The sequence below is a fragment of the Carlito syrichta genome, unplaced genomic scaffold (genome assembly GCF_000164805.1).
Source record: "Carlito syrichta isolate Samal-C Ts95f unplaced genomic scaffold, Tarsius_syrichta-2.0.1 Scaffold316472, whole genome shotgun sequence".
Lineage (NCBI taxonomy): Eukaryota > Metazoa > Chordata > Mammalia > Primates > Tarsiidae > Carlito > Carlito syrichta.
This window is the reverse complement of record NW_007260568.1, coordinates 472,137-497,978: the sequence shown is the minus strand read 5'-3', so window position 1 is coordinate 497,978 and position 25,842 is coordinate 472,137. Positions and strand designations below refer to the sequence as shown.

At 35.7% G+C, this 25,842-nt stretch overlaps 1 protein-coding gene across 1 annotated transcript in view; it reads left to right on the top strand.

Moving 5' to 3' along the window:
* Window positions 1-341: 341 nt before the first annotated feature.
* Window positions 342-25,842, top strand: part of THSD7B (thrombospondin type 1 domain containing 7B) — a 363,632-nt gene continuing 338,131 nt past the window's right edge. The window contains exon 1 of the mRNA XM_021707254.1: window positions 342-440. Coding sequence (XP_021562929.1) covers window positions 398-440 — 43 coding nt within the window. The 5' untranslated portion in view covers window positions 342-397. The remainder of the gene's footprint in view (window positions 441-25,842) is intronic.

Below are 25,842 nucleotides of genomic sequence, written 5' to 3'. Positions count from 1 at the left end.
CCAGATTTATCTGTGCTTCTAAAACTTTTTGTTGCCACTTTTATGTATCAACTAAGGTTTATGAACAAAATTCTAAGAAAAATGAAATACTGCATGAACCATGAATCTGGGGTAGTAGACTATTGTCATCCCTAGTGATTGCCAGGTCTTGATCTTATGACATTGGTTCACATCCATGTTTTTTTTTCCTTTACTTTATTGGCAGGATATGGAGTACAATATATGTTTAACTGAATTACTGTCTTCATTATTTTTTTATTTCAAATTTAACTCTTTTGGTTCTTTTGTTTGTTTATCATGATGAAGTTTCTAGTCCCTTGTTCTTTGTAATCGCAGGTGGAAGCCTCAGAAATGGAGCCCTTGTATCTTAGTGCCAGACTCTGTCAGGCAGGGAATAATGGGCACAAGTGAAGCCTGCGGAAAGGGATTGCAAACAAGAGGTAAGGGAATTTTAAGATAGTTTTTCTATTAATATACTATTTTCAATCATGTTACTCTTATGTGTTGGTTTTTTTATATTTGAATAAGTGATGATATTGTTGGATTGGATTATTCATAATTAGTGTTTGGGTTTAAGTTTGGCATTAGTTAACAATGATATTAGACCATCTTTTAACAATCACCAAATTAGTGCATCTAAGGACTAAAGCAACATAAGCAAATATCTGTTCTTAGTCATCGCATACCCCAATCCTGAAGTTACAGATGCATGTCAGATATTAACTAAGGAATGGGACTGTGTCAAGATTAAACCCAACAGTATGCATTGTACTCTTTAGGTGCTAATTAAATACTTGATGAAGCAACAACTGACTTGACTAATCTTAATGATCATGGAATCGTGGCTTAATGTAATTGTTGTATGCATACTTACCATATATTCTATATATAAAATTCATAGAGTGGAACTACTAAAATTTCTGGAAGACATGAATAAGCTTATTGAAAGGAGTGGTAGTGCTTTTTGTCATCAGTGTCTAGAAGGTGTGGCAAATCTCTGAAAAGCACTCAGAGAATCATTAAATTGTTCGCTTTTTTATTTCATTCATAATCCAGGTGTTAGTGAAAGGAAAAGCTTTATAAGAAGTGCATTATTCTCAAAATTGAACCACTTTATCACTAAAGGAGTATATGTGGCAGAATTAGATCTTGTGGGACCAATTGTATTATGCTGGTTTCATAACTAATGTTCTTTTGGAAGGAATATTTAGAGTTAAATTTCTCTTCCTGTTTGTATGGTTTATACTCTAGAAATGTTGACACTGTCGGAACATATATAGATGAATTTGTCTGGTCATATAGTTTCATTCAGGATGCTATGAGAATCTACAGCGACTTTGTGTAATTTACAAGAAGGAACTACTTCCTTAAAATGTTTTACTTCAATAAATGACAAAATTATTATAATAATTTAATATTGTTATTACAAGACTTTTGTCTGCTTTGTGCTGCGAAATTGTTATAAAATATCTAGATCAGCAATATCTAACCTGAATCAAGCTCTTTAAAAATAGCGCCTTTGTGCAGCAAACAATTTAACTCTAAATGGGAACTGGATTTTGCTACTATGATACTAGAGTAGCATAATAGTTGGTTTTCATTGCAAAGGCATTAAGCAAATTCTGCAGAGACACTGCTGATATAGAATTTTCACATAAAAGACAAGATATTTCATGTCTCCTAAAAGGATTCTTCTTTGAATTTCAATTTAAGTGACTTTCTAGCTGGATGCCAGATAGTTCTTCAGATCAAGTGACCTATTTGAGTTTTCCCAGACACCAGCATTGGAAAATTCCTGGTGTTCAGTTAGTGGGCAGTTTGTACTTTTAAAGTACTAGGATGGGTCTCCAACTTTAAGACAATGGAAGAAAGACTTTTATACCCTTTTTTTCTCTGAAATTACTTAAAAACCATCAAGGAAAATAAGAAACAGTAACACTAAATGAATCTCCAATGTGATCCATCTCCTTTATAAAACCATCCCAAAGAACAAGGGGTATAGTAAGCCTACCTTCAAGTATATTAGGAGTAATCTGTAACCTCAATCATAAATATGAATTTGGAAAGTAAATGGAGATATGATAAAGCACTTTACAGAACAAGATTGTGGCTAAGTGTTGGCAGGGGTAAAGATATAGGAGCTAGAGAGAAACACAATGATTTGACCTGGGCAATTCCAAAAAAGAAACACATTCTGCAGAAGGAGATGTGCAAGGTTGTGTGTGTGTGTGTGTGTGTGTGTGTGTGTGTGTTGTGGGGGGTGGGGGATAATAACGGGCTTTTAATGGATGAATAAAGAACAGTTAGCTTCCTCTCCTCCTCTCGAGTTCCTCATTGTTCACCCCACACAGTTAAGTTCCTATCACTTCCTGTTCATGTAGGAGCCTGGAGGTTTAGTCTCTGGAGATACAAAACCAGAGAGATTGTGGATTTTGGACAATAGCGATGAGGGTGGAGATGAGGGTCTAGACTGAGATCAGGAGGATCAGTGCAAGGTCTGAATAAGAATTTACAAGTCCCTCAGTTCCTTTGAACACCAGACTGTTAAGAGTTGAAGAAAGGGAAAATACAATATAAAGAGAAGAAAAGTATCAACATTTAGAAAAATTCCAATTATGGAAGATTGTAAGTCTCAAAGTTGAAAGGGGTGAAAATGACTGAATAAGATCCATATCAGGGCTCATTGTGAGATTTCAGAACACATAGGATAAAGTCATGACTCTAAAACCTTCTATCATAAATAAACACTGTTATCCCCCACCCAGAATATTTGAATAAGACTATAGACTCTTCAGTATTACCTAAGGAATGAGGCTGTGTCAAGATTAAACCCAACAGTATGCATTGTACTCTTTAGGTACTAATTAAATACTTGATGAAGCAACTTACCCTTGGAAAGTAGAAGAAAATAGAGTTATGCCTTCCAAATGTTGCAGGAGAGTGATTTTCAACCTAGAAGCCCATATATAATTATTATTCAAGTATTAGGGAAAGATGAAATGTTCGCAGAAAGCAAATATTCAAAAGTTTATCCTCAAAGTATCCTGAGTCCAGAAGCAAATGGGGGATGCACTTCACCAAAGATGACTAAATCAGGAAAATTGGGTAGCTTACCTGAAGAGAGGACATTAACATTCTGTTCACAGGCCTACGGAGCAACTCATGTGTTTGGGAGCAGAAGACCTATAAAGTGTCAATAGAGGAGTCTTAACACAAACAATGGAAAGAATAGAGGATTTGTCAGGTTTGATTTGGAACATTAAACTGAGAAGCATTTCACAGGTGTAGAAACACTTACCCAAATTCAAAGAAGGCTTTTCAAATAAAAGTGAAGGAATTCCAGGAAATACAAAAAGTTGTAGATGGGAGGTATGGTCAGAGTATACTTCTTCAGCTCACTCTTAAAGACTATGTTGTCATAAAGCAAAAATGCTAAATTATGGATTTTAAAAAACCTTGTGATTCAATAGTAGTGAGTTTGGTGGAGGTGGCTGGGAGGTGCTGTTTTTCAGAGAGTTTCGGTTGAAAATGCCTAGCATTAAGGAATTGGTTGATGGAACAATATGCATATTTTTTAGAAATATGAAGTACACATCAGAAGAAACTGAAAAAGAGTCAGAAATAATTAACTCAAATTGGGGGATGAGTAGTTATTTGTTTGCTTATTATGTAAATTTTAATGCCATGCATATGTAATGCTTTGGTAAAAATGTGTTTTTTAAAGTTCTTTATTCAGTGTTCTATGTGATTATGTAAGTGTATGCATTGCGAAGAGCTGAAAAAACTATGTCCAGAATTGAAAGTTAGACTAGGAAGGGAGGAAGAAGGAAAGAGGACTCATCTGTTTTATAAGTGGGTGCAGAGGTTTCTGCTGTCTGCATTTCTTGCTAGTTTTCACAGGTAGAGTCATGTTTCTTCATGCATGTTTGTAGATTCCATTGTGGATTCCAAAAATATGTGTCCGCATTCTAATTCCCATTACCTGTGCATGTGACTTTATTTGGAAAAAAGGATCTTTCTAGATGTAATTAATTGAAAAATCTTGATGGAAGACAATGCTAGATTATCCCAGTGGACCCTAAATCCAATGACATGTGTCCTGATAAGACAAAGAAGAAGAGAACATTGGAATGATGCAGCTAGAGCTGGATATTGCAAGGAAAGAGTCTCCCATAGCTTTTGGAGGAAGCGTGACCCTGATGACGTCTTGATTTCAGACTTTTGGTCTCTAAACTGTGCTAGAATATATGTCTATTGTTTTCAGCCACCAACGTGTGATAGTTTGTTATGACAGCCCTAGGAAAGAATAATAATAATGTTACTATTACCGTGTTATTATTACTTATAGGATCTCACTGTGTTGCCTAAGCTGGAGTCCAGCAACTATTCATAGGTGATTGTAGTACACTACTCCTGATCTCACACTCCTGGCTTCAAGCCATCCTCCTGCCTCAGCCTCCTGAGTAGCTGGGACTACAGGCATGTACCACTACTCCTGGCTTCATTTGTTGACTGTGAGGTTCTTCTATGTTTGCAAGGAGTATCCATGGGAATTATTTGTGGCTTGGCTAGAAAGGGCTTGTCTATTTTTGTTTCATCCATTCCCATGGAGACTCTATCAATCTGGAAAAACTTTAAGTTTAATTTTGTCTTTGAGAACTGTTTGCATTACAGAAGGAGCATGAACTCAGATCATAAAGTCATGGGAAGGTCAGCTTGAGGTTATAAATTCTCATGGGATTTTCTCTCCTCTTGCCATGCAGTGCTGTGTTTTGGCATTGTAAGTGACCTTGTTGACACCTTTTCTTGGTAAGTTTATTTCTGTTTAGCTCATCCCTAAAGACTGAGGGCTAGCAGTCTTTATTGTCACTGCTTCTAGTGTAGGACTTGTAAAAGATTCTTCAAAGCAGGACTTAGACATTTTCCTTCTGTGCATGATGAATCCATAAAAGTGAAAATGGGATCTTCGATTCAATAACAAGCCTTAGGATGAAATTTGCCTTTCTTGCTTACCTTACAGGGTCTCATGTTTCCTTTGTGTTTGGGGCTTTATGAATTTCTTACTTTTGGACCAGCAACACACTTAAAAGATATATATGTTATCTAATATTTGGGTCTTTTTCATTTGAAAGTATCTTTTAGGGTTGTGCACTATTATGCTGCCAGAAACAGAAGTGCCACTTGTTTTATTTCATTGTGTTTATGTTGCTGATCTGTTTAATTGGATCACACCTACAAATTCATTTGTGTAATTCCCTTTTAATTAAAAAAGAAAAAAACAAGAGGATAGATGAGCACAGAGAATTACAGCTGTAACTGAACATCTATGCCATCTCTTAGGAGCTGGGCATTTTGGGTTCTACTGTCCTAGTAGTCTTATACTTCAAGGAGACCCAGGTGTTCTTTCTACCTACTCTCTTGTGCTTAACATGAATAAAGAAAAAAAAATGGTGGCTTAGGGTTTATAGCAAGTGAAAGCATAAGAAGAAGAAACTTAAATATTCTAATTCACGAATGAAACTACTCTTATAAGGATAACAGTTCAGTACTAAACAAAAGAGAAGTGAAGATGCTGTCATTTCTACAAGGAGAGTGAATTTGTCTATGGACTGATTTTTATTTTGCTATCCACAATAACTATTTTAAAACTAACTTAATGAACTCTTCAGTATTTTTCTTTTGGATCGTATTTTATCCTTATTCATCAGCTTGTGAGTATACTCTATCAGCTGAAAGACTTGACATCTATGGCAATATAATGGATATAAAGTAGGTATTGGACATCGAAGTCATCTTATCTAGGATGTCCTTGATTTCCTTGAAGTACTTGCTTTCTTTGTTGGTTTATTTTCACTGAACAATGTGTAGGTGGACTAAGGAAGCAGATCTCTAATCTCCATCAAATCTTTTTGTTCTTCCTTAATTAGTTTTTGTCACAATAAGAAGCATAGTCTTCTTACACAGTAGTTTTGAAGGAATCTGTGTTTTCTTTGCATTCAAATAATCTCTTTAAAACAAAGGTGCTTTTCTGTAAAAAAAAAATTGGGAAAAATAATCCACTTTCAAAATAAGTTCTGGGTTACCTTTATTTATAAAAGAAAGCATGGAAGTAGAAACAGGTAGGAAGAAGCTAAGGAAAATGGAACTCTAAAACTGCAATAATACTTGGTATTCAAAAATGAAAATTTATAAATATATTTTGGTCTGTTTGTCATTTTGGTGAGGGATATTTTGCTTCACACACTATTTCATAATCAACTTTTTTTCTAAGACTTATGATATGTACTATAATCTTTAAGAATTTGTATAATTTTCTAAGATTATATAAACTATACTCATATGAACTACATATCCATATAAAATTAAGGCAAGTAAATAAATGAGTTAAATTCAGAAGATACTATTCATATTGTAGACCCGCGTACTCTAATTTTCTTACTAAAAACTGTTCTTTTCAAGTTATATTGTCTTCATGGAGAGATTAAAGGTATCAATTCTTCATCAGCTCATCAGCCAACTTTGGTCTAGAAAACACATAGAAATATAGAAAAAACATACTTAAATGTCAAGACAATCATATTATTTCTGATGCCAGTTATCTTTGATATTTGAGAGACACAGAGGATATCTCTGGAACACTGGACTTTTATTCTTCAGATGAAGGAAGTCCTAGTCACTTAACTTTATAGTTTCAGTTTTATTCTGTTGTAATCATCTACATATATCACAAAGAAAAAGTCATTTCAGTAGATTCAGAAAACAAAATAAATATAACTGCAAACCATGACTAGCCAGTAGCCAAAAACAGAGGTAGTCACAGCCTTTTTTATTACTAACTAAAATTTTACTTTTGGTGTGGGGGAAGGAAGGGAAGGGTTTTTTGAGAAGGAGAGTGAAGTAGTTTCTTTTATTTACTCCAAGACTTGACAAATTAGCCAAGAGCTGTGGGTGTTTCTAGTAGGAAATAGGAAACAACTGTAGACTAGCCCAGGTACCCTTTCCATAGATGTAACTGTTTTGTTTGTTTCTTTGAGTTGGAGTCTCACTCTGTCACCCAGGCTGGAGTACAGTGGCACGCCCATGGCCACCGCAGCCTTGACCTGCTGGGCGCAGGCAATCCTTCTGCCTCAGCCTTCCAAGTAGCTAGAACTACAGGCTCGTGCTACTATGCCCAGCTAAATTTTTTTTTATTTATTGTAGAGACGAGGTCTCGCCAGGTTGACCAGACTGACTGGTCTCGAACCCTCGGCTCAGGCTATCCTCTCGCCTTGGCCTCCCAAAGTGCTGGGATTACAGGCTTGAGTCACCGTGCCCAGCATTGTAACTGTTTTTTAAATAAACAAAGACATTTGGCAAAATCTTTCCTGTGGATTTCAAGAAGGGAAGACATAGCCCTCTTGCCAAATAAGCGTACTGGGGTTTCTAATCTAGGCAATAAGTGAAGATTTATATATTTATCTAAACACATTATTTTCAATAACTTTATAAGGCTGTTTTAAGGAACTGTGTTCATCTTATAGGAAAAAATGATTATCCCCCAATATTCTTTGTATTAAATATTACTCTTGGGGGTAATTCTTAACTCAATTCTGACATCAATACTAGAATAAACTAGTGGATGACTTAATATTCTTTATGAATATGTCTAATTAATTAGCATCTGATAGCAAAATGATTGATTATAAATGTTTTAAGGAACTTTGAAAACATCTCTTCTAAATATTATGATTTTTTAAAGTGTAAAAATAAAGGAAGCTTAGGTTAAAATGTGGAAATTAAATTGACAGTGTAGGGCAACTCTCTAAATTAAAATATTCTCAGATTATAACAAAAATGGGTTTTATAATACCAGAGGCCCTGGTTTCTAGAGTAAAGTGTTGGATTCAGAGCAAAGATTGCATTTTAATGTAAGTGAATAATGATTCTGGGAGGTATTTTTCATTTTCTTTGCATGTTTCAGGGCAGGATTATCTTTGTGGCTTTAATGGTTGCTGCAGGTAAAATATGCACATTTTAAAAAATTGGTGATAAATTAAAAATAAATATTAAAGAAGATGAGAAACCTAAGGCATGGAGGGTTAGTAAGATGATACTAACTGCAGACTCAAAGAGGCTCTCTTGTGGCAGCCTTCCATTTTTAACATAATAAACCTTGATACAAAGGACAGAATAACCATTTCTTCCACCTATACCCAATCCACATCCCAGCATATAGTTCACTGATTAAATGGATGTTAGGGTGAGCACGGGTGGGGGGTGTAATATTTTTTTCAATTGACGAATGCAGTCATTTGCAAAACTTGTAGCAAGAAATTTCTCTTCTAGCTACTTGGTTCTGAGTTACAGAACTCTCTTCCCTCAGGAATGCTAATATGAATTTCAAAGTCTACTGCAAACTGTGTAAATGTAATAGGATTATATGTCTCTTGTCCATGACCAAAATTTTGTGTCTTCAAATGGATGTGAATCCCCTGACTTCCCTTAACACTTGGGTTACTAAGGTCAATGTGTTCATTTCTTTTTATCCCAGGTGCCATCTCAGAATTGCATCAGACGCATGTTATATTTGTACAATTTTGTTTGCATTTCTAAAGAGAACAGAAGCACCAATACTCCTTCCAGGTAGCAGTAAAAGAACGAGAATCCTGCACTTTTTCTAGAGGCTTTAAAAACTAACAGAAAGGAGTCAAAACTCAGCTTCGCTGCTACTGGGAATTCAAGAAGATACAGAAGCTGCAAAGCAGTGCCTTTTTAGGCCAATGATATTATGAAGGATTTACAGGGAAAGAAAAAAAGCAAATCACTCCTTTAGCTGAGTTGTATGCGGAATGAGAATTTAAAACCTACTAGAGTCAATTAAACTTAGCAAGCACATAAAATGATCTGCCTCATAGCAGGATATGAGAAATAGAAGCTGAAAGTGGGAAGATTGGGATTTTATGAAAGCTTTGTAATTATACTAGGACAGATTTTGAAAGCCCATACTAGAAGAGTGACTTTGGAAATGAATTAGAAGGAATACACATGAAAGGTATTTTAAGAAATAAATCAATGAGACTGAATAGCCAATTTTATATACAGAGCAAAGGATAGTCATGGATTGAAAAGACTCAATGTGGTTTTAGGCCAGTGAAAATGAGACAACACTGACATTAACAATTGGCAATAAAAAGTTGACATAAATAATTGACATAAAAATGCACACATAGCTGGGCTCGGTAACTCAGCCTGTAATCCCAGGCTTTGGGAGGCTGAGGTAAGTAGATTGCCTGAGCCCACAAGTCCGAGACCTGCCTGGGCAACTTGGTGAGACCTCATCTCTACAATAAAATAAAAAAAATTAGTCGGACGTGGTAGCATGCACCTATAGTTCCAGCTACTTGGAAGGCTGAGGCTGGAGGATCGCCGGAGCCCAGCAGGTCGAGGCTGCAGTGGCCAGGAGCGTCCACTGCACTCCAGCCTGGGCAACAGAGTGAGACTCCAACTCAAATAAACAAAAATGCACACAGAGAATACACACACAGTGAGGATACTTGAATATGCAAGAATAATCATTTCTAGAAACACAACATGTATTTTGGAATCATCTGCTTAAATGTTGTAGTTGATGCCAATTTTTACCTTGAGAAAGCATGGAAAAGTGTAGAGGCATAGGCATAGATGAAATCTGGTATGATGAAAACAATATTTTTTCACTTTGAAATGTGAGGAATCTTGGCTCAAATCATGGTTTTCCCACTCACTACTTGTGTGAGCCTAGTTGCATTATTTAACCTGTCTGGGTCTCATTTTTCTTTCTACAAATGGGATAGTGATTCTAATTTCTTGATGTTTTTACCAGTGCTTGTAGTAGTAACAATGTTTTTAAAGTACATGAGTGGAAATTAGGTGAGAGATTAATTGGTTACATGAATAAAAGGGACAGGGGAGCTCTATGACCAAATGATCTTGCTTTTGTAAATCCTCAATATAGAATTAGCATATTGAACACTGTTATAATTGCTGCAATGAAGAAAAGTATTACTTTTTTTTAAGTAACAGAGTTTTCTCAAACTCATTTTCCTATATCCAGTTTATCCCAAATATCCCCTAACATGTTTATGCTAAGCACCAAAGCCCCAGGTTTTTTCAGTGAGAAAAGTTTATAGTGAGTAGACTGACTAGAAGATAGGAGGAAATGCTCAATTTTGCCTCCCCACACTGGGTACTGGATCAGGTTTTACAAGCATTGGGTGATGAGGTACAATCCGACTGGATCTTGCAATTATGTGGTACCGATGCCCAGAGGCATGATCTGACTGGATCCTGGGGTGGGGTGACTCCAGGGCTGAATCTGATTGGATCCTTGATCCTGCCATGCAGTATCTGTTTATTAATTCAGACTCCATTCCTTGGTCCAAGCATTTAGGTTCTGCCTGTTGTAAACTTGGTTCATAAGGTCATGCTCAGGTTATAATGACCTTCAATCTGGGAGTCCATGACAACTCAAAAACAACTCAGAGTTTTGTTATATAGAAGTTGAACCATCGTGATCTGAACCAGATTAGTCTGGTGCTATCCTGTTGAAAATTGTGACTACTGGATCATAAAAATCACAGAGGGGAAATATTTTTAAAATATGTGTTTGATATGGTCAAATGTCTTGAAAATAATTGTGTAAATAAAACAGAATAAATGGTTCGGTAATCGAGTGGGCATAGCTGAGTATACAGGGTCTAGTTTCAGCAAAGTAATTGCAGATTTTTAAACATATCATAATTGTGGAACCAAGGGCTAAGAGAAAAATATATTGAGTGGATGACTTTATAGAATATTTGTCAATGGAAACTTGTAAAGAAGTAGCATTATGGCTCAGGGTTCAAAGAGTGAAGATAAAACCACTTTGTACAATTATGAAGACAAAGGAATGTGGACTGAGGTAAACATATTGAAACTGTGAGAAGGGGGAAATACTTGAGTGAGCATGATTCTGGAGAAGGAGTAGAGGGAATGTGACTGAAGGCAGAGGTGAATTCAGGAGTTGGAAAGAAGTAAGTCCTTTTTTCTCTCTTCCAAACTCCAAGGGAAAATATCAGAGCATGAGTACAAGAGCAATGAGGAAGAAAGATAAAAGAGCTTTTATAAAATCACTCAATGCTCAGAGAAACCACTTTCCTAGTAGTTACCTATGACCTTCTGACTTTAAATCCAGTAATCTCTTTTTAGCCTGTGAGGATTTCCATTCAAAACTCCATAACTTTGCTCCTATTTTGTAGTTTTTTCTGGTACGTACTCTACCTTTCTAAGTCTCTGAGCCTGACTTCTCTTCCTCCCATCAAACCTTATGTGAACTATTCTTCACAATTCTGCTTTTCACTTTTGTCTGTTCCATCTACAATGTATTTTCAAGTCATCCCACTTCTTCCCAGGATCTAAACTCTTGAGATAATCCCCAGTCCTATATTTCAAGAGAAATATCTCTCTTAACTCCAGGCTTGAATTTTCACCTGCTGAACATCAATCACCTGACAGACAGTATTCCAATAGGTCAAAACTATTGCTTCTAAAAGTGAATTTATTTTTTCTTCCTGAGTTTTAAATCTCAAAAATTTGGATCCCCACCTACTCATTAACAGCAAGAATCAGCCATTCTATCTTCATGAGGCTGCCACAGTCTCTTCCCTCTTTTCTAGACTACTGTTGATGTCCACCTGAGAATTGTGGTAACCTCCCACTGTTCTCTCTGTCTCTAGACACATTTCTTCCAAACCCATCACAAGTTCTGAAGCCAGAGGGTCAACTGTGTGAAGTAATTAATCTGATTATCTCACTCATCTATTCAAGAATTTTCAGTGGCTGTCTTTTTTCATTCAAAGCCAAGTGCCCCAAATGTCTTCCTAAGCCATATGATATTTCACGTCTCTCACCACTCTCTCAGATCCCTCATGCACTAGCCTGGAACTACCCATAGTCCACAAAATACTCATCAATTCTCCGCTTCTCCTTTAACCTGGAAATTTTCTTATCTTCCTCCACTTGTTGGGATTCTATGCCCTTGTCCTAATCCCGTCTCATATATTGCCTCCTTCCCCAAATAATTTCATTCTCCCAGTTGCAATTAAGCCCTTCTCAGCTTTTATGCAATTAGATTATACCTCAAAGTGTTCCTTTTTAGATTTTTCAGCTCCTAAAATGCAGAAAGTGTATCTTATTCATCTTTATATCCCCAATGCCTCAAATGTCTCTGTATTACACATACAACACTTACTCAACAAATGCTTGCTCAATAAATATTAATCCGTGTGCCAGGATAGGTGACTCAGAATTTTGGCAAAAATGTGATGAACAAAAATATATGAAATGAATGTATGATTTTATTCTGGAAAGGATAACACATTAAAATTATTATGAAAAACACATTTTCTATGCTTAAATCAAGTAATGGAAAAGGGAACTGTGGTTATGAGAGTTTAATCTTGTGAGTAGAGGCTATATTGGCTTTATTCTATAGTGTGCATATTTTACCAATTGCTTCAAAGTGTATGTCTAGTGAAAGACAAATGAGGCGATGATAAAATATCATACAACCTGAGTCTCCAAAGCCAGAATTATGAATCTAACTTTTTTAACTTATCAGATGCTACTCCATGAATTTTTATGAGATTGGGAGAATTTTGTCCCTCATTTATAACAGAATGGGCCAAAAGTGTGGCTTCACTTTCTCCAGAGCAGTATTTTACAACCAGGGTGATTTTTCTTCCTTCAGGGACATTTGGCAACATCTGGACACGTCTCTTATAACTGGGAAGCAGAGACTGTTACTGGCATAGTTCTGGCACAACAATAGCAGTGAGGCTGAGAAATTCTGCTCCTACAACCAGAAGTGGAATTTTTGTTTACTTTGTCATGAGTAAACAGATGTAATTTGAAAATATTTTTTCATTTTTATTTTCAGGATTACTCAGAATGCTTCCCATACAAATAATATTGCTTACAACTTGTGCTCATTGTTAATAACATAAACTAATTGATTGTGTGTATAGCTGTAATTTAATTACAAATGCCTTTTAGTCTGGACTAGTGCCAAATACTTTTTTACAGAATTATTTGTTTCAACATGTGGATCCAAAGAACTTCAGAATTTACAATTGGATGGTGGATGGTGATATGACAGTTGCAAAACTGCAAACTCATAATTAAATTCTGAAACACTTGTGTAGATGAAAATTTGAGTACTGTGTCATCTTATTATTACCCTCTCTTGGAAACTAGGTTTTAGAGTGACATGTATGGTATAATTATACTCCACATAAAGGGCTGTTTATTCTGTGTTTATATTTTAAAACCTAAGTTTAATCTGGTTTGTCTACTAACACAGTTAGAATTTAATAGGTACTTTCTCTTTGTTTCTTTTTTTTTAAGAAAGTAGAAATAAGTAAAGTTTATTATTCACCTTTCATAGATTAAAAAGGGGGCTGACACTCAGAGGCAAGCACAGAAGTTAGATTAGAAAGTATTTAGAAAGTAAATTAGAGAGAGAGAGAAAGAGGAGATTCACCTCCCCAAGGAAGGGGAGGTGGTGACAGCCATAGCTCAAAGAGTACATGGCCACACCAGAGTCTAGCAAGGCAATGGCCTTTTTTCTTTCTTATATTACCTGAAAAAGAATTTTGCCTCTATGTTTGTTGCTATCTACTAATATTTCTATATAAAGCTATTTATTATCTAATGCTAGCTATCCGTATTTGTTGAACTTAAAGACTTTCATCCTTTCCCTAACTCCAGCAACAATTTTGTTGTCTCATTTACAGTTATCTTTAATCACTCTAGATCACTTTTTCATAAACCTACTGTACATTGACTTTTCTATGTATAGCATAACTTACTCTGTAATTATTTCACCTTATAGGTTCAATTTATACATTAATACTTTCTATCTCCATCAGTAACTCAATCTGAGTAGTGTGTTTTCTTTCTTGATGGAACCATGAATCAAGTTGTGTGCCTGCTCCTTGCCAAGAAATAGGTGGCAGAATCTCCCAGCCAGTGCTTATGGCTCTAATTTCCTGGATTTTGAATATTAAATGGAGAGCCCAGGTGGTGCTTTTAATGAATTGTTGCTATTTTGACTCAAGAATTTACCCTAGTGTTTGTATTTGACATCTAAATAGTCATTTATTCTCCTGCTCTGTGAAATACCCCATACACTTCCTTCTCTACATCTATCTATCTATCTATCTATCTATCTATCTATCTATCTATCTATCTATCTATCCCAATTGTTTCATCTCTATATCTTTTTTTGCTAAGTTAAGCAGAATTTGTTTTCCTAATTGGAATTTTAAACCTTTTGGATATACATCAATATTCCCAACTTGTTCTTCTTATACTCCGTATTCAAGAGAATGACATCACTAGGGAATGATTCTGGAATCTTACTAATTCTTAACCAATTATATTTCACTAAGCACAAGATCTTCTAGATTTTATTGCAAATCTATTCTCTCTCTTCTTACCTCTATCAATTTAGTTCAATACTTCATCATGTTACCTGGAATATTATATTAATCTCCAAATCTATACCTGATATCTCTAAATGTTATTCTAAAATTAGTATCTCATGATGTCACTATGTGTTTAATATTTTTAATACATTCTTACATACTTCTAAAACATGAAATATAGGGCTATTCATGATCTGGCCCCTATAATTTATTTCTTAACTCACCTGTCACCACCCTTCGAATACCTATTTCACCTTTAATTTTCTGCACATGGTCTTTCCTCTCTCTGCCTAATTTTCATGGTGCTTTCAGGATAGGAGGCCTTCTGTTCTCTCATGGCATCCACCTTTTACCCTTTTTTAGTGCTAAGTTGTAATTGTTGGTTAACTTATCTCTCCTTCCTATTGGATTTTAAAATACCTATGAGCAGAAAGTGTGTTTTATTCACCTGTGTACACCCTACATGGTGGTTTCACCTTAGCTGCAGTTTTTCTTTCTACGGTCTCAGTTTCCCATGGTATGGTTCAATAATGTATTTGGAGAAAGAGTCTCCACACTGACATACCTTTCATTATTTTTCTCTTTTTTTGTTATTGTTGTTAGCTCTTGCTGTGACTAATTTGTAAATTAAACTTTTCCATAGGGGTGTGTGTGTGTGTGTGTTTGTGTGTGTGTGTGTATATATATGGTTTGGTACAGTCTTCGGTTTCAAGCCTCCCTTGGGGGCTTGCAATGTATCCCCTGTGGATAAGGGGGGACTGATATTTGATATACATAGTGTCTGGAACATTCCAGACACTCAAAAAATATCAGGTAAATCAATGTCTTAGTGCTTATCTTTTCTGTGGTCACAGAATTTTAACTAATGGTTACTTTTTCTTTTTCTATTCTTCTTTTTTAAAAACTTTTTATTATGAAAAGTTTCACATATACAGCTTATACATATACCTGTACATATACTGGTATTCAATACTTACATAATACTTTCATGTTTCATTTTTTTTTTCTCTTCTCCCTCAGGATCACTGCTGCATTTGCTTATTAGTGTCAGATATAATTTCCTAGGTGAGCTTATAATTGGCTTCATTTTCTTCACATTTTCTCATTGGAGTTATTATAAAACAATAATAGGGCCTGTTCCCATTAAAATACTGCCACTACCTGCAATGTCACAATAACAAATACTAAAGAAATTGTCTAAACAAATTGTCGATTGAATAAATATCTACTTTTTCATTTTACCTAGCATTAGAGTGACAAATTCTTAGTCTCTAAAATATATTAGTCTCACAAATATGTGTATTTTTTTCTTTGTATCTGTTCTCTTTGTATGATGTCTGTGGGAATTTTGAGCTTTGCTACCTATTATGCCTTCTTTCATCAAACAGAGACTCATATCTGTATTAAATGTAACATTTTGCACCACTGAAATGAGAAAATCTTTTCAGTTAGTGGAATCCCTGCTTATATATTTCTAAATGCTGAGATTTCATAGTGACTAATTTGTTTCTATTAATATCTTAGGTCTCTAAGCATTTTATTTTCTGTCAAATAAGATAGATTAGGCTTTACAAATCCATGTCCTGTGTGATCTGACCTCTTCCACTCTTGAGGATTCAGTTCCTTTGAATTTGTTTTAGGGTATATGTTTTATGGTTATCATTAAATAATAGTACAACACGTTAACCCAGAAGGTCAATAGTCAAATTTTCATTTTCCCCTTGTTGTAACCAGAGCAAGATTCTTTAGGAAAAAATAATCCATTTGGGTTGAAAATGATTTTTTTTTCACATTTCCCATGTTAGAAGTTAATTTTATATATTCTCTATTGACCATGAGCTCCTAGATTATGAAGATAACTCATGATATATGTTGTTTGCAAATTTATTATATCATTTGTATTGTATTGTATTAACTAGAATTTTTTACTAGTTTTCTTCAACTTAACTCTTATTTCACTTAAACATTATTTTTTCTTGCTCTCATTTGCTCCTTAAAAATCATATAATATTATAGACATAGAAAAGTCTGAAAAGATTTGTAATTAAGATAAAGAATCAATCAACCCACACTTGAAATTTTATAAGCTCAGCCCAAGCAAGTGGCAAGTGGCCGTATTCAAGGTCGTAGAATATGTATCTGTGGATGGATATGTTTCAAGTGAAATAAAACAACAAAAACAGTTAAAAAAAACTTTGGAAAAAAACATACGGTGTCACCTTTTTAGTTAGAATGACTCAACTTGCTATTCAAACTAACACAGAACTTTTTATAAAACAAAGGAATTCTACAAATGTAATGGACTAACATTAACAGGATTATTGAAACTAAGTAATTATCTACCAGGAATGCTGTAGTTCTCTTTCAGATGCTGGGATCAAGAACAGTGTAGTTACCATAAACTATACACTCGTAATGCCAGATAGGATTTTAAATCATTTTGTGCAATTCATTTTTAGCATTATTCATTAGCACCAAGACTACAATTGAGTGCTAAATGACAGTTTTTATAAGTAAATGCTTCACACATGTTGGGTCAGATAAATTGCAGATTAAAAAACAACAAAAAAAACCTCCTCAACTACCTTATAATCTCTATTGGAAGCAGTAACTTCACAGAGGTGGGAAAAGTAGGGTAAAGAAAAAAATCACTTTCCATCTGGTTTGGGTAGATAGACAGTCCTTAGGTATAAGCTACAGTGACTAGGAACTCAGGAATGTAGTTGCTTCCTTGCTTATTGGTCCATTCTAATACATTCAGTTTGTTCTCCACCAAAAACATCTTCCAATTGGTTCCTTAATACTGGCACAAAAAATTCAAATATTCAGCTCATATTTACCGCTTAGTTTTTTATTTTTTGTTTCTTTTTTAAGGCAGGATTTATTGAGAGGACAGAAAAGCTCCCACAGCTGGAGGGAACCTGAAGTGGTTGCCCAGCTTTTTCTATTTGTAGTCTCCTGTGGACTGGTTTTTAACATCCTTATTTTTTTTTTAATACTTGGCTTTGTGAATTCTTGTTTAGATTGTTGTCTTTTCCAAAGAATTATAGATATGAAAGTTTGAGGGGGCCTCAGAAAATACCTAGTAGCTCTGGTATGATGACTCATATGTGTAGTACCAGCTATTCTGGAGACTGAGGTGGGAGGATCACTTGAACGCAGGTATTTGAGGTTACGGTGAGCTATGATTGTGACGCTGCACTCCGACCTAGGTCGCAGAACAAGATCCTGTCCTTAAAAAAGTACATTAAAAAAAAAATAAAGGAATGACCTCATTGCCTTTTTCTTCTTTCCCCAACCTTCCCTGCATAGTTTATAGGTAAGCATACTGAGTTTGGCTTGCTCAGATATTGATAATTTTTTAAAAAGACACAACTTCCAAGTAAGAAATACTCAGATCTTTTTAAAGGATTAAATTGGTCATCAAAAGGTGATTCCATATATATGGCAATTTCTATATTTAAAGCAGCGTCCCATTATGACTTACACCGCATGGCCTTGAAGTTGGTGTTGAACATCATGTCCTCTCATACTCTTGGACTGAACCAAAGGAGCTAGCTTCTATCATATAGATGATATTCTATAGAAACCTTACTAAACATTTGGTGTCATCTTTATTTAAACTTGAATACATATGTGATGTACTATAGCATCTATTGATTTTACTTTATGTTGTTGAGGGGTTGTATTCAGGTTCTAAGATCAACAAATGTCAAAGAGCAAGGCTACCAAATAACATTTTAGTGCGACTGCCAGCTTATTTATTAATATATAGAAAGATTTGGGGAAACTTGTATTTTATTGAAAAGCAACAATACTCTGTTATCACATCTTTAAAAATGTTAATCTTGTGGGCTGAACTAACTGTTAAAAATTATACATAGTTTTAACTTTAAATAGATGCTACTGTACCATGCTACTTTTCCTATTCATATAGGAAATTGATTTTGCAAAAGTGAATGATAGATATGATTTTTAAGCTTTCTCTCTCTATAGATTTGTTTTATTTTTGAGAAATTGCTTTTAAGCTATAAAACATGATGCTATATGCAATCTTTTACATCTGTTCTCTCAATTGGGTAATAAAGTATTGAACAATATTTCTTACAGGAGCATTGCTGTCTCATTGTTATATTTTATCTACTTTATGGAATGAACAGGATCAGGTAAAGGTTGATTATAATTTCTCAAAAATCTGTTTCTTAGATGGAATTGTTCCTCTACATTTCACGTGCTAAGGGAAATCAAATAGAAATTTCATTATACTTAGCATTTATAAACTTAATACTATTTAATTGCTTCTTATTCCTACTCACCCCTGCCCTCTGCAAGTTTCTAAACCCAAAGAAAAAAGTTAATTTATCCCAACTAAAATATCTATACTTATTACACCAATATCATTTAATCAGCTATAATGAAGAACTGAGCCCAGGCAAGTTATTTTGTAATTTACCAAAGGTTTCAAAAATTCAAAAGTTTTCTTTTCTTTTTTTCCTCTTCCTTTCTTTGAATGACAGTCGTATGGTATGCCACCTCTGTTTCATCTACTATTTTAATGGTGTAACTTGATCTAGTAAATACAGGGTAAGTTTGTATGTGTTTGTGCAACTGTTATATATTAGGAAGCATCTACATGAAACATGAAATTTTCAAAATTTGTTGCAAAATTTATTTAGAATAGAGGGAGTAAATTGTCCCCAACCTGTAATTTATAAATCTAGAAATGAGTGATTTATAATCATCTAAAGATAGATGATTTATAAGAATTAATGAGAAGATAGCCTTGCTGTAAAAGAAGACACATGCTGGTAAAAGGAAAAAGTGAAATTGACCAATAAAAAATATTCATGCTTGTGCTCATGTTTAGATGAACAGTTGACTTGATAGTGGAATATGGGAAAAGTATGAGAATACTTGAACAAGCATGTGTGAGAATAAAAATTGAAAGAATAGATGTGCCTGTGCTAGATATGATGTCCTTTATTGCAAGTCTCACCACTGACAAAAGGAATTAAAATCTTTTACAACTGGAATTTATAGCTGTTCTTGTCATTCATAAATAATATAAAAACATCCCCCACCACTGACTCTTTAAAACAAAATCATTCTACCCAGTACTACCCAAGTACTGCATCAAAGCTGGCCCATTAATGTTTACTGTGGACATTAGCTCAACTGCTCCCAGCTTTCTTTTGAACTACAGCTCTTGCATTTCTCTTTCTGTCTCCTAGTTGACTGGCTCTGGACTTCATCAGTTTGCAGTACTTGCTTCTGACTCTTTCTAGCATGATTGTTTGGACGTTCTTTCATTGATGTGTTAATTAACTTGAAAAAGATTTAATAACCTACTATATCATAAACAACAGTTCTAGATACTAGAATACATAGTTATAAACAAAATGGAAATTTCTTACTACCTGTAATTTATATCGGAGAAATGAAATGGATAATCAACAAAAAATGAATGCTATATGGTATTAAATGATAATAAGTGCTATGAAGAAATATGAATCAAGAGAGGACAGAAAATGCAGGAGTGAGGTGAAGAGAACAGTTCAATTTTAAATATTTTAACCAGGGAAGCACTTTTAAAGAAAATGATATTTGAGCAAAGACTCGAAGGAGGAGAGGGAATGAATGATACTTTTGTCTGGGGAACGTAAAAGTCCTAGAATAGTAAAGAGCCTGCTGCAGACAATGAACAGTAAAAGTCAGTGAAGCGTGAGCAGAAAAAGCTGGGAAGAACAAAGGGAGAGAAGGGCTAGAAGGATGTAGGAGAGGTTAAAGCTTTGTGGGGACTTTTGATTTTTACTCTTAGTAGCCTGGGGGTCAGTGAAGTCTTTATACAGAAGTCTGGAGTAACCCCCTCGGGTCCTCTCTCACTGTGGGAGCTTTTCCGTCCTCTCAATAAATCCTTCATTCTAAAAAAAATAAAAGAAGTCTGATGCATATGCCTGTTGAATGAATAATAGACTATACCTGCAAAGTCCCTAACAAAGACACCAATTTTGAGGTTACTAGAACCATCTAAGGGAATGATGACCAAAGTTCTACCATTAGAGGTAAGAAATGACCATGTTTTAAATATGGTTTGAGAGTGTGATTGATGGGGTTCATAAATATTTTGAGAGAAAAGTTATTCTAGAATGACTGGAGATATAATTTTGGGAATCATCAACACGTAATTGATATTTAAACCAGAGGGTTAGATGAGATCATGGAAAAATCACATGCAGAAGAAGATTTCAAGGACTGAGCTAGGCTGAGAGATTGGGGGAATGAGAAATAACTAGCAAAGAAGACTGAGAAGAGGCCAGTGTGCAGGAAGAAAGCCAGAAGAGTGTGGGATCTTGGACACCAAGAGAAGGAAATGTTTCAAGGAAGGAGGGAGAATGACTAATGGTGCTAAATGTTGCTGACATGACAAGTCAGATGGGTTGGAAAATTGTCCATAAGATGTAACTTGGAGGTCGTCATTGACATTGACAGGAACAGTTGGAGGAAATGGGGGAGGATTACAAGAGCATGATTGCAGTGGGTTCAAGAGAGAATTGGAGACAGTAACTGGGGGAAATGAAAAGACCTTGTGACAGGTTTAGATGTGAAGGGAGAGATAGAACAGTAGCTGGCAGAAAGTACAGTCAAAGAAATATTATTTTGTTTGCTCCTTCATTTTGTTTGTTTTGCTTTGTTTCTAATATTGGCAAAACAATAGCTGAAGGGAGTGATTCTGTGGAGAAACTCACGAGGGAGAAAGATAAGAGAACTGCTGGAAGGGTGTTCTTAAAGGCATTAGGGGGTAGGTTTTTTTTTTTTTTTAATGTTTCTGTATTGAAAATGAAGTTATGACCATTAAAAACAAGAAATGAGAAGAAAAATAGTACAGTCTAAATCTACCTTTCCCCTTCATCCTCCAACTATAATCTCCACTTCCCAAGTGAACTCAAAAGTACCTCTGTATAAATGCAGGTGCAAATATCTACACAGACACACATTTTCAAAACATAAGTTCAAGCCGGGCTCGGTGGCTCAACCTGGAATCCTGCGCCTTTGGGAGGCTGAGGTGAGTGGATTGCCTGAGCCCACGGGTTCGAGACCCGCCTAGGCAGCGAGACCTCATCTCTACAATAAATCAAAAAATCAGCCAGGCGTGGTAGCGCATGCCTGAAATTATGGCTACTCGGAAGGCTGAGGCAGAAGGATCGCCGGAGCCCAGCAGGTCGAGGCTGCGGTGGCCGGGAGCGGCCACTGCACTCCAGTCTGGGTGACACAGTGAGACTCCAACTCAAAAACAAAGCAAACAAACAAAAAAAGCATAAGTTCATACTGTATTACAACCTTTGCAATTTTATTTAATATAATAATGTAAATATATGTTCATAATAATATGTGGAAGTTTCTCATTTCATGGGGAAAAAAAGGCCTTACACTTAATCTTTTTCTCTAATTTTAAAAATTGATATATGTTGGTAAAATTATCTGGGAAAAATATTTTATAGCACATGAGGAAATACATTTTTCCTCAACTCACTTCCTAGAAATAATTACTGACATTTATATTATAAAATGACAAATTTTACTTACATAAATATAACAGAATTAAAAGAAACAGAAATGTACATAAGAGAGTTTCTGAACTTCGAATGCCTTATTTTATTTTCAAAAACAGAATTTTAGAAGCAAAATTCAAAAGTAAGTTGAAAAATATATTAAGAATTGGGATTGTTATTTGGAACTTTAAGTGTGTGTTTCTCAAGAGACATAAGTTTATTTTCATTAATCATACATGGTCAATTGTCTCTTAAAAATCAGATTGTGCCACTGATGTCTAAACACCAAACTAAACCTTCTTGAATTTTTAAAGTTAAAAAATTTTAATATCAAAAAATATCTATCAAATGTTGACTATGTGGTAGGCAAGACTTTGGGAATTAAAGATGCAATAATTGTTAGTACAGGTAAAGCCTTTGCCTCATGGAACTTGCATTAACTTTAAAATAAGAATTAATGTTCATATATAAATCTAGATTTAGAAGTAGTATAAGGGAAAGGTTGGTGTGAAGGCAAAATTCCTATTAATGGCAAGAGATATTTTAAGAAAAAATAAATTATGGGGTAATTATTATACTTAAATATCTATTATAAGTTAAATAAAATTACAAATTATACAGGACTTCATAATCTCAGTAGGCTGCCTCATTTATCTGAAATTTCTTCACGAGTATATGTATGCTATTGTTTTTCCAGAATACTCTGATGTAGTCTGTTGATTGCTTCATGCCATACCATATGCTCACAGAAGCTTATTACTGGTTCTTTTCACTGGTTCTTCCTGGTTCTCTTCAGAAATTTTATTCTTTTCTCAGTTTCCATTTTTATTTGTTTACTTGTTTAACAAAAGATGACATGTACTTTTTTTCTTTAGCAACCGTGTATCATAATTTGTAATACATAATAAATATAATTTATAATATTTCAAGATATTCAGTGATATCGTCTGATTAATGGTGAATGGTTGTCTTCTTGGAGACATATCCGTGGGGCTTTCTAGATCTGCTACGTGATTATAAAATAGAACTGAACTTGGGTTTCGTTCTACTTTTTTGGGGGGGATTTATATTTAATTTTTTGCTCTGGTTATTTTTCAAGAGTCCTGAGGTGGTAAATTTTCTGAAATCTTATATGTTTAAAAATGATTTTATTTTGCCCTCAAACTGAACTGACAGTTTGATTGAGTGTGGAGTGCTGGCTTTAAAATAATTCTCCCCCATGCTGCAGGTCAGAAATCTTATGCCAATCAGGCACTCACTGCATCAGTCGGGATCAAATGGAGAAACAGAACCAGTATGAGATATGAATTTGTTACAGAGACTTGGCTTATATAAGTTGTTGAATCGGTCTCTATAGATGATTAAACAGTCTCTCTAAGGCTGTTGACTCTGCATTTTGATGCTGAAGCTGTGAGTCTACAAGGCAGGCAGATGGACAGGAAGAGAATATCACAAGTAGGCTGGATCCACAAGTACTAGTTGGAACCTATGAGGATAAACTGAAATTTATGCCCAGTCTTGTGGTCTTTGACCTTGCTTAGGAAGGTATCCTGAAGAAGCTGGTACCTCTGTCAGAGTTAAAAGAAAAACCTGGAGTTTGAGAAGCCAGAGGAGGATGGAGGGGAAGGTAGAAAAGTTGTATGCTTAGCTGCTGCTTTATAGCTAGGAGGGAAATCAGTATACCAGCAACAATGTATGAACTAGAAAATGACTGTTGCCTTCCTTACCCCTTTCAGATCTCTGAGAATCTCCCTTGTGGCCTACTGTACTCTAACCCATAATACAGTCATGCGGAGCTTCATTATGGGGTACTTCCTGTGAAATGTGTTTTTTGGGTGATTCTGACATTGTGCAAACATCAGAGAGTGTACTTATGCAAACCTAGATGGTGTAGCCTATTGCATGCTTAGGCTGTATGATACAACCTATTGCTCCTAGGCTACAAACCTTCAGGCAATTATAGCACAATGGGAGGCATTTGTGGATTTAAATATATCTAAACCACACTGAGATGCCACCTAACCCTGGTAAGAATGGCCATCATTAATAAAACAGACAACAATAGATGCCGGCTAGGATGCAGAGAAAAAGGAAAGCTTCTACACAGCTGTTTGGAATGCAAACTAGTGCAACCTCTTTGGAAGACATTATGGTGCTTTCTAAAAGAACTAGAAATTGATTACACATCACTCCGCCTGTGCCTGAGGCCAGCCGCCGCCACCACCGCCGAAACAGCCATTGCACACTGGACCATCAGTGCCTGAGGTGAGCCACAGCCACCACGGCCAAGGCAGCCATTACACATCACATGACCCATGCCTGAGGCAATCCATGACTTCAGACCTTGAAGCCCCTGTGAGCAAGATCTGCTGAGGTCTACTACCACTGGACGTCCTGCCAGGCCATGGGTCTCCTACTGTGTGCCTCCAAGCAACATCTCCCTCCCCTTAGGGGTGGGCAAGCAGCTGTGATAAAGATCATCTGTAGCAAGGGATAACACCCCCTACTGGTGATTCAAGGGAGTAAACCTGCAACCCCACTGCACGGACAGATTCCAAGGCAGTGGGAAGTGGGTTTCAGAATATTCATACACCTGTTGGTGGATACCAGGACCTGCAGATTGATTTTGAATCACAGCTCCCCCCTTAAGTAAATCTCAAAACTCCAAAAAGGACCAACCCCAACCTACAGTGTGACTCCAGAATTGGACAAAGTAAGAGGACATATATAAAAAAGAATAGGAGATTGAACAAACAGAAGTAAAAAACAACCCCTCCACACCTGAATAACAGAATGAAAGAAGACAGTGACATGGAAGGAAGGAAAAAGTAGGAAGAGGGAAAAACTGCATAAATGAAGAAAAACCAAAAGAAGAATATAGGTCTCACACAGACACCTGGGAGATCAGACACTGGGAAAACAGAATCTGGAACACAAACAATGAAGAGCCCTCAGGATGTCTGGTCACATGCAACTAACCCAGACATCAAGACTTTAAAAGAGAATTTAAAAAATTGAGGAGAGACAAGAGGAAAACAGGAAGGAGCTGATGCCAGAAATAACAGCAGTAAAGAATACTGTGATGGAAATAAATAACAAACTAATAAGCATGGAAAGCAGGATTAGCCAAGCAGAAGAAAGAATCTCAGTGCACGAAGACCAAAACACAGGACTAACCCAAATTGTCAAAAGCATACAAAAGAAGATCAAAAAGACAGAACAAAACCTTCAAGAGATGAATGACCACTTCAAGAGACCGACCTAAGAGTAATTGGGCTTCCTGAGGCAGAGAGAGAAACAGAGCACTGGAACAAACATTTCATGAAATCATTCAAGAAAACTTCCCTCATCTCATTAAGGATGAAAAAATTCAAACACAAGAGATTCAGAGAACCCCTGCAAGACAACAAATAAGAAGACCAACTCCCAGACATATAATAATTCACCTAAACAAAGCAGGTATAAAAGAAAAAATCCTAAAGGCTGCAAGAGCAAAAGGTCAGACTACCTACCAGGGAAGACCAATTAAATAGCAGCAGATTTATCTACAGAAACCCTCCAGTCTAGGAGACCTTGGAGCCCTATCTTCAAACTTCTAAAAGATAAACAATTTAAACTGAGAACAACCTACCCAGCCAAGCTAAGCTTCATCAGTGAAGGAGAATTGAAATCTTTCCCAGATATCCAATCTCTAAGAAACTATGCTGCCACCAGACCACCACCACAAGAAACACTTAAGAAAGCATTGAACACAGAAGAAAAGGAAAAAAGAACAACAATGTTCTTCACAAGAGTACAGGCAAAAGATT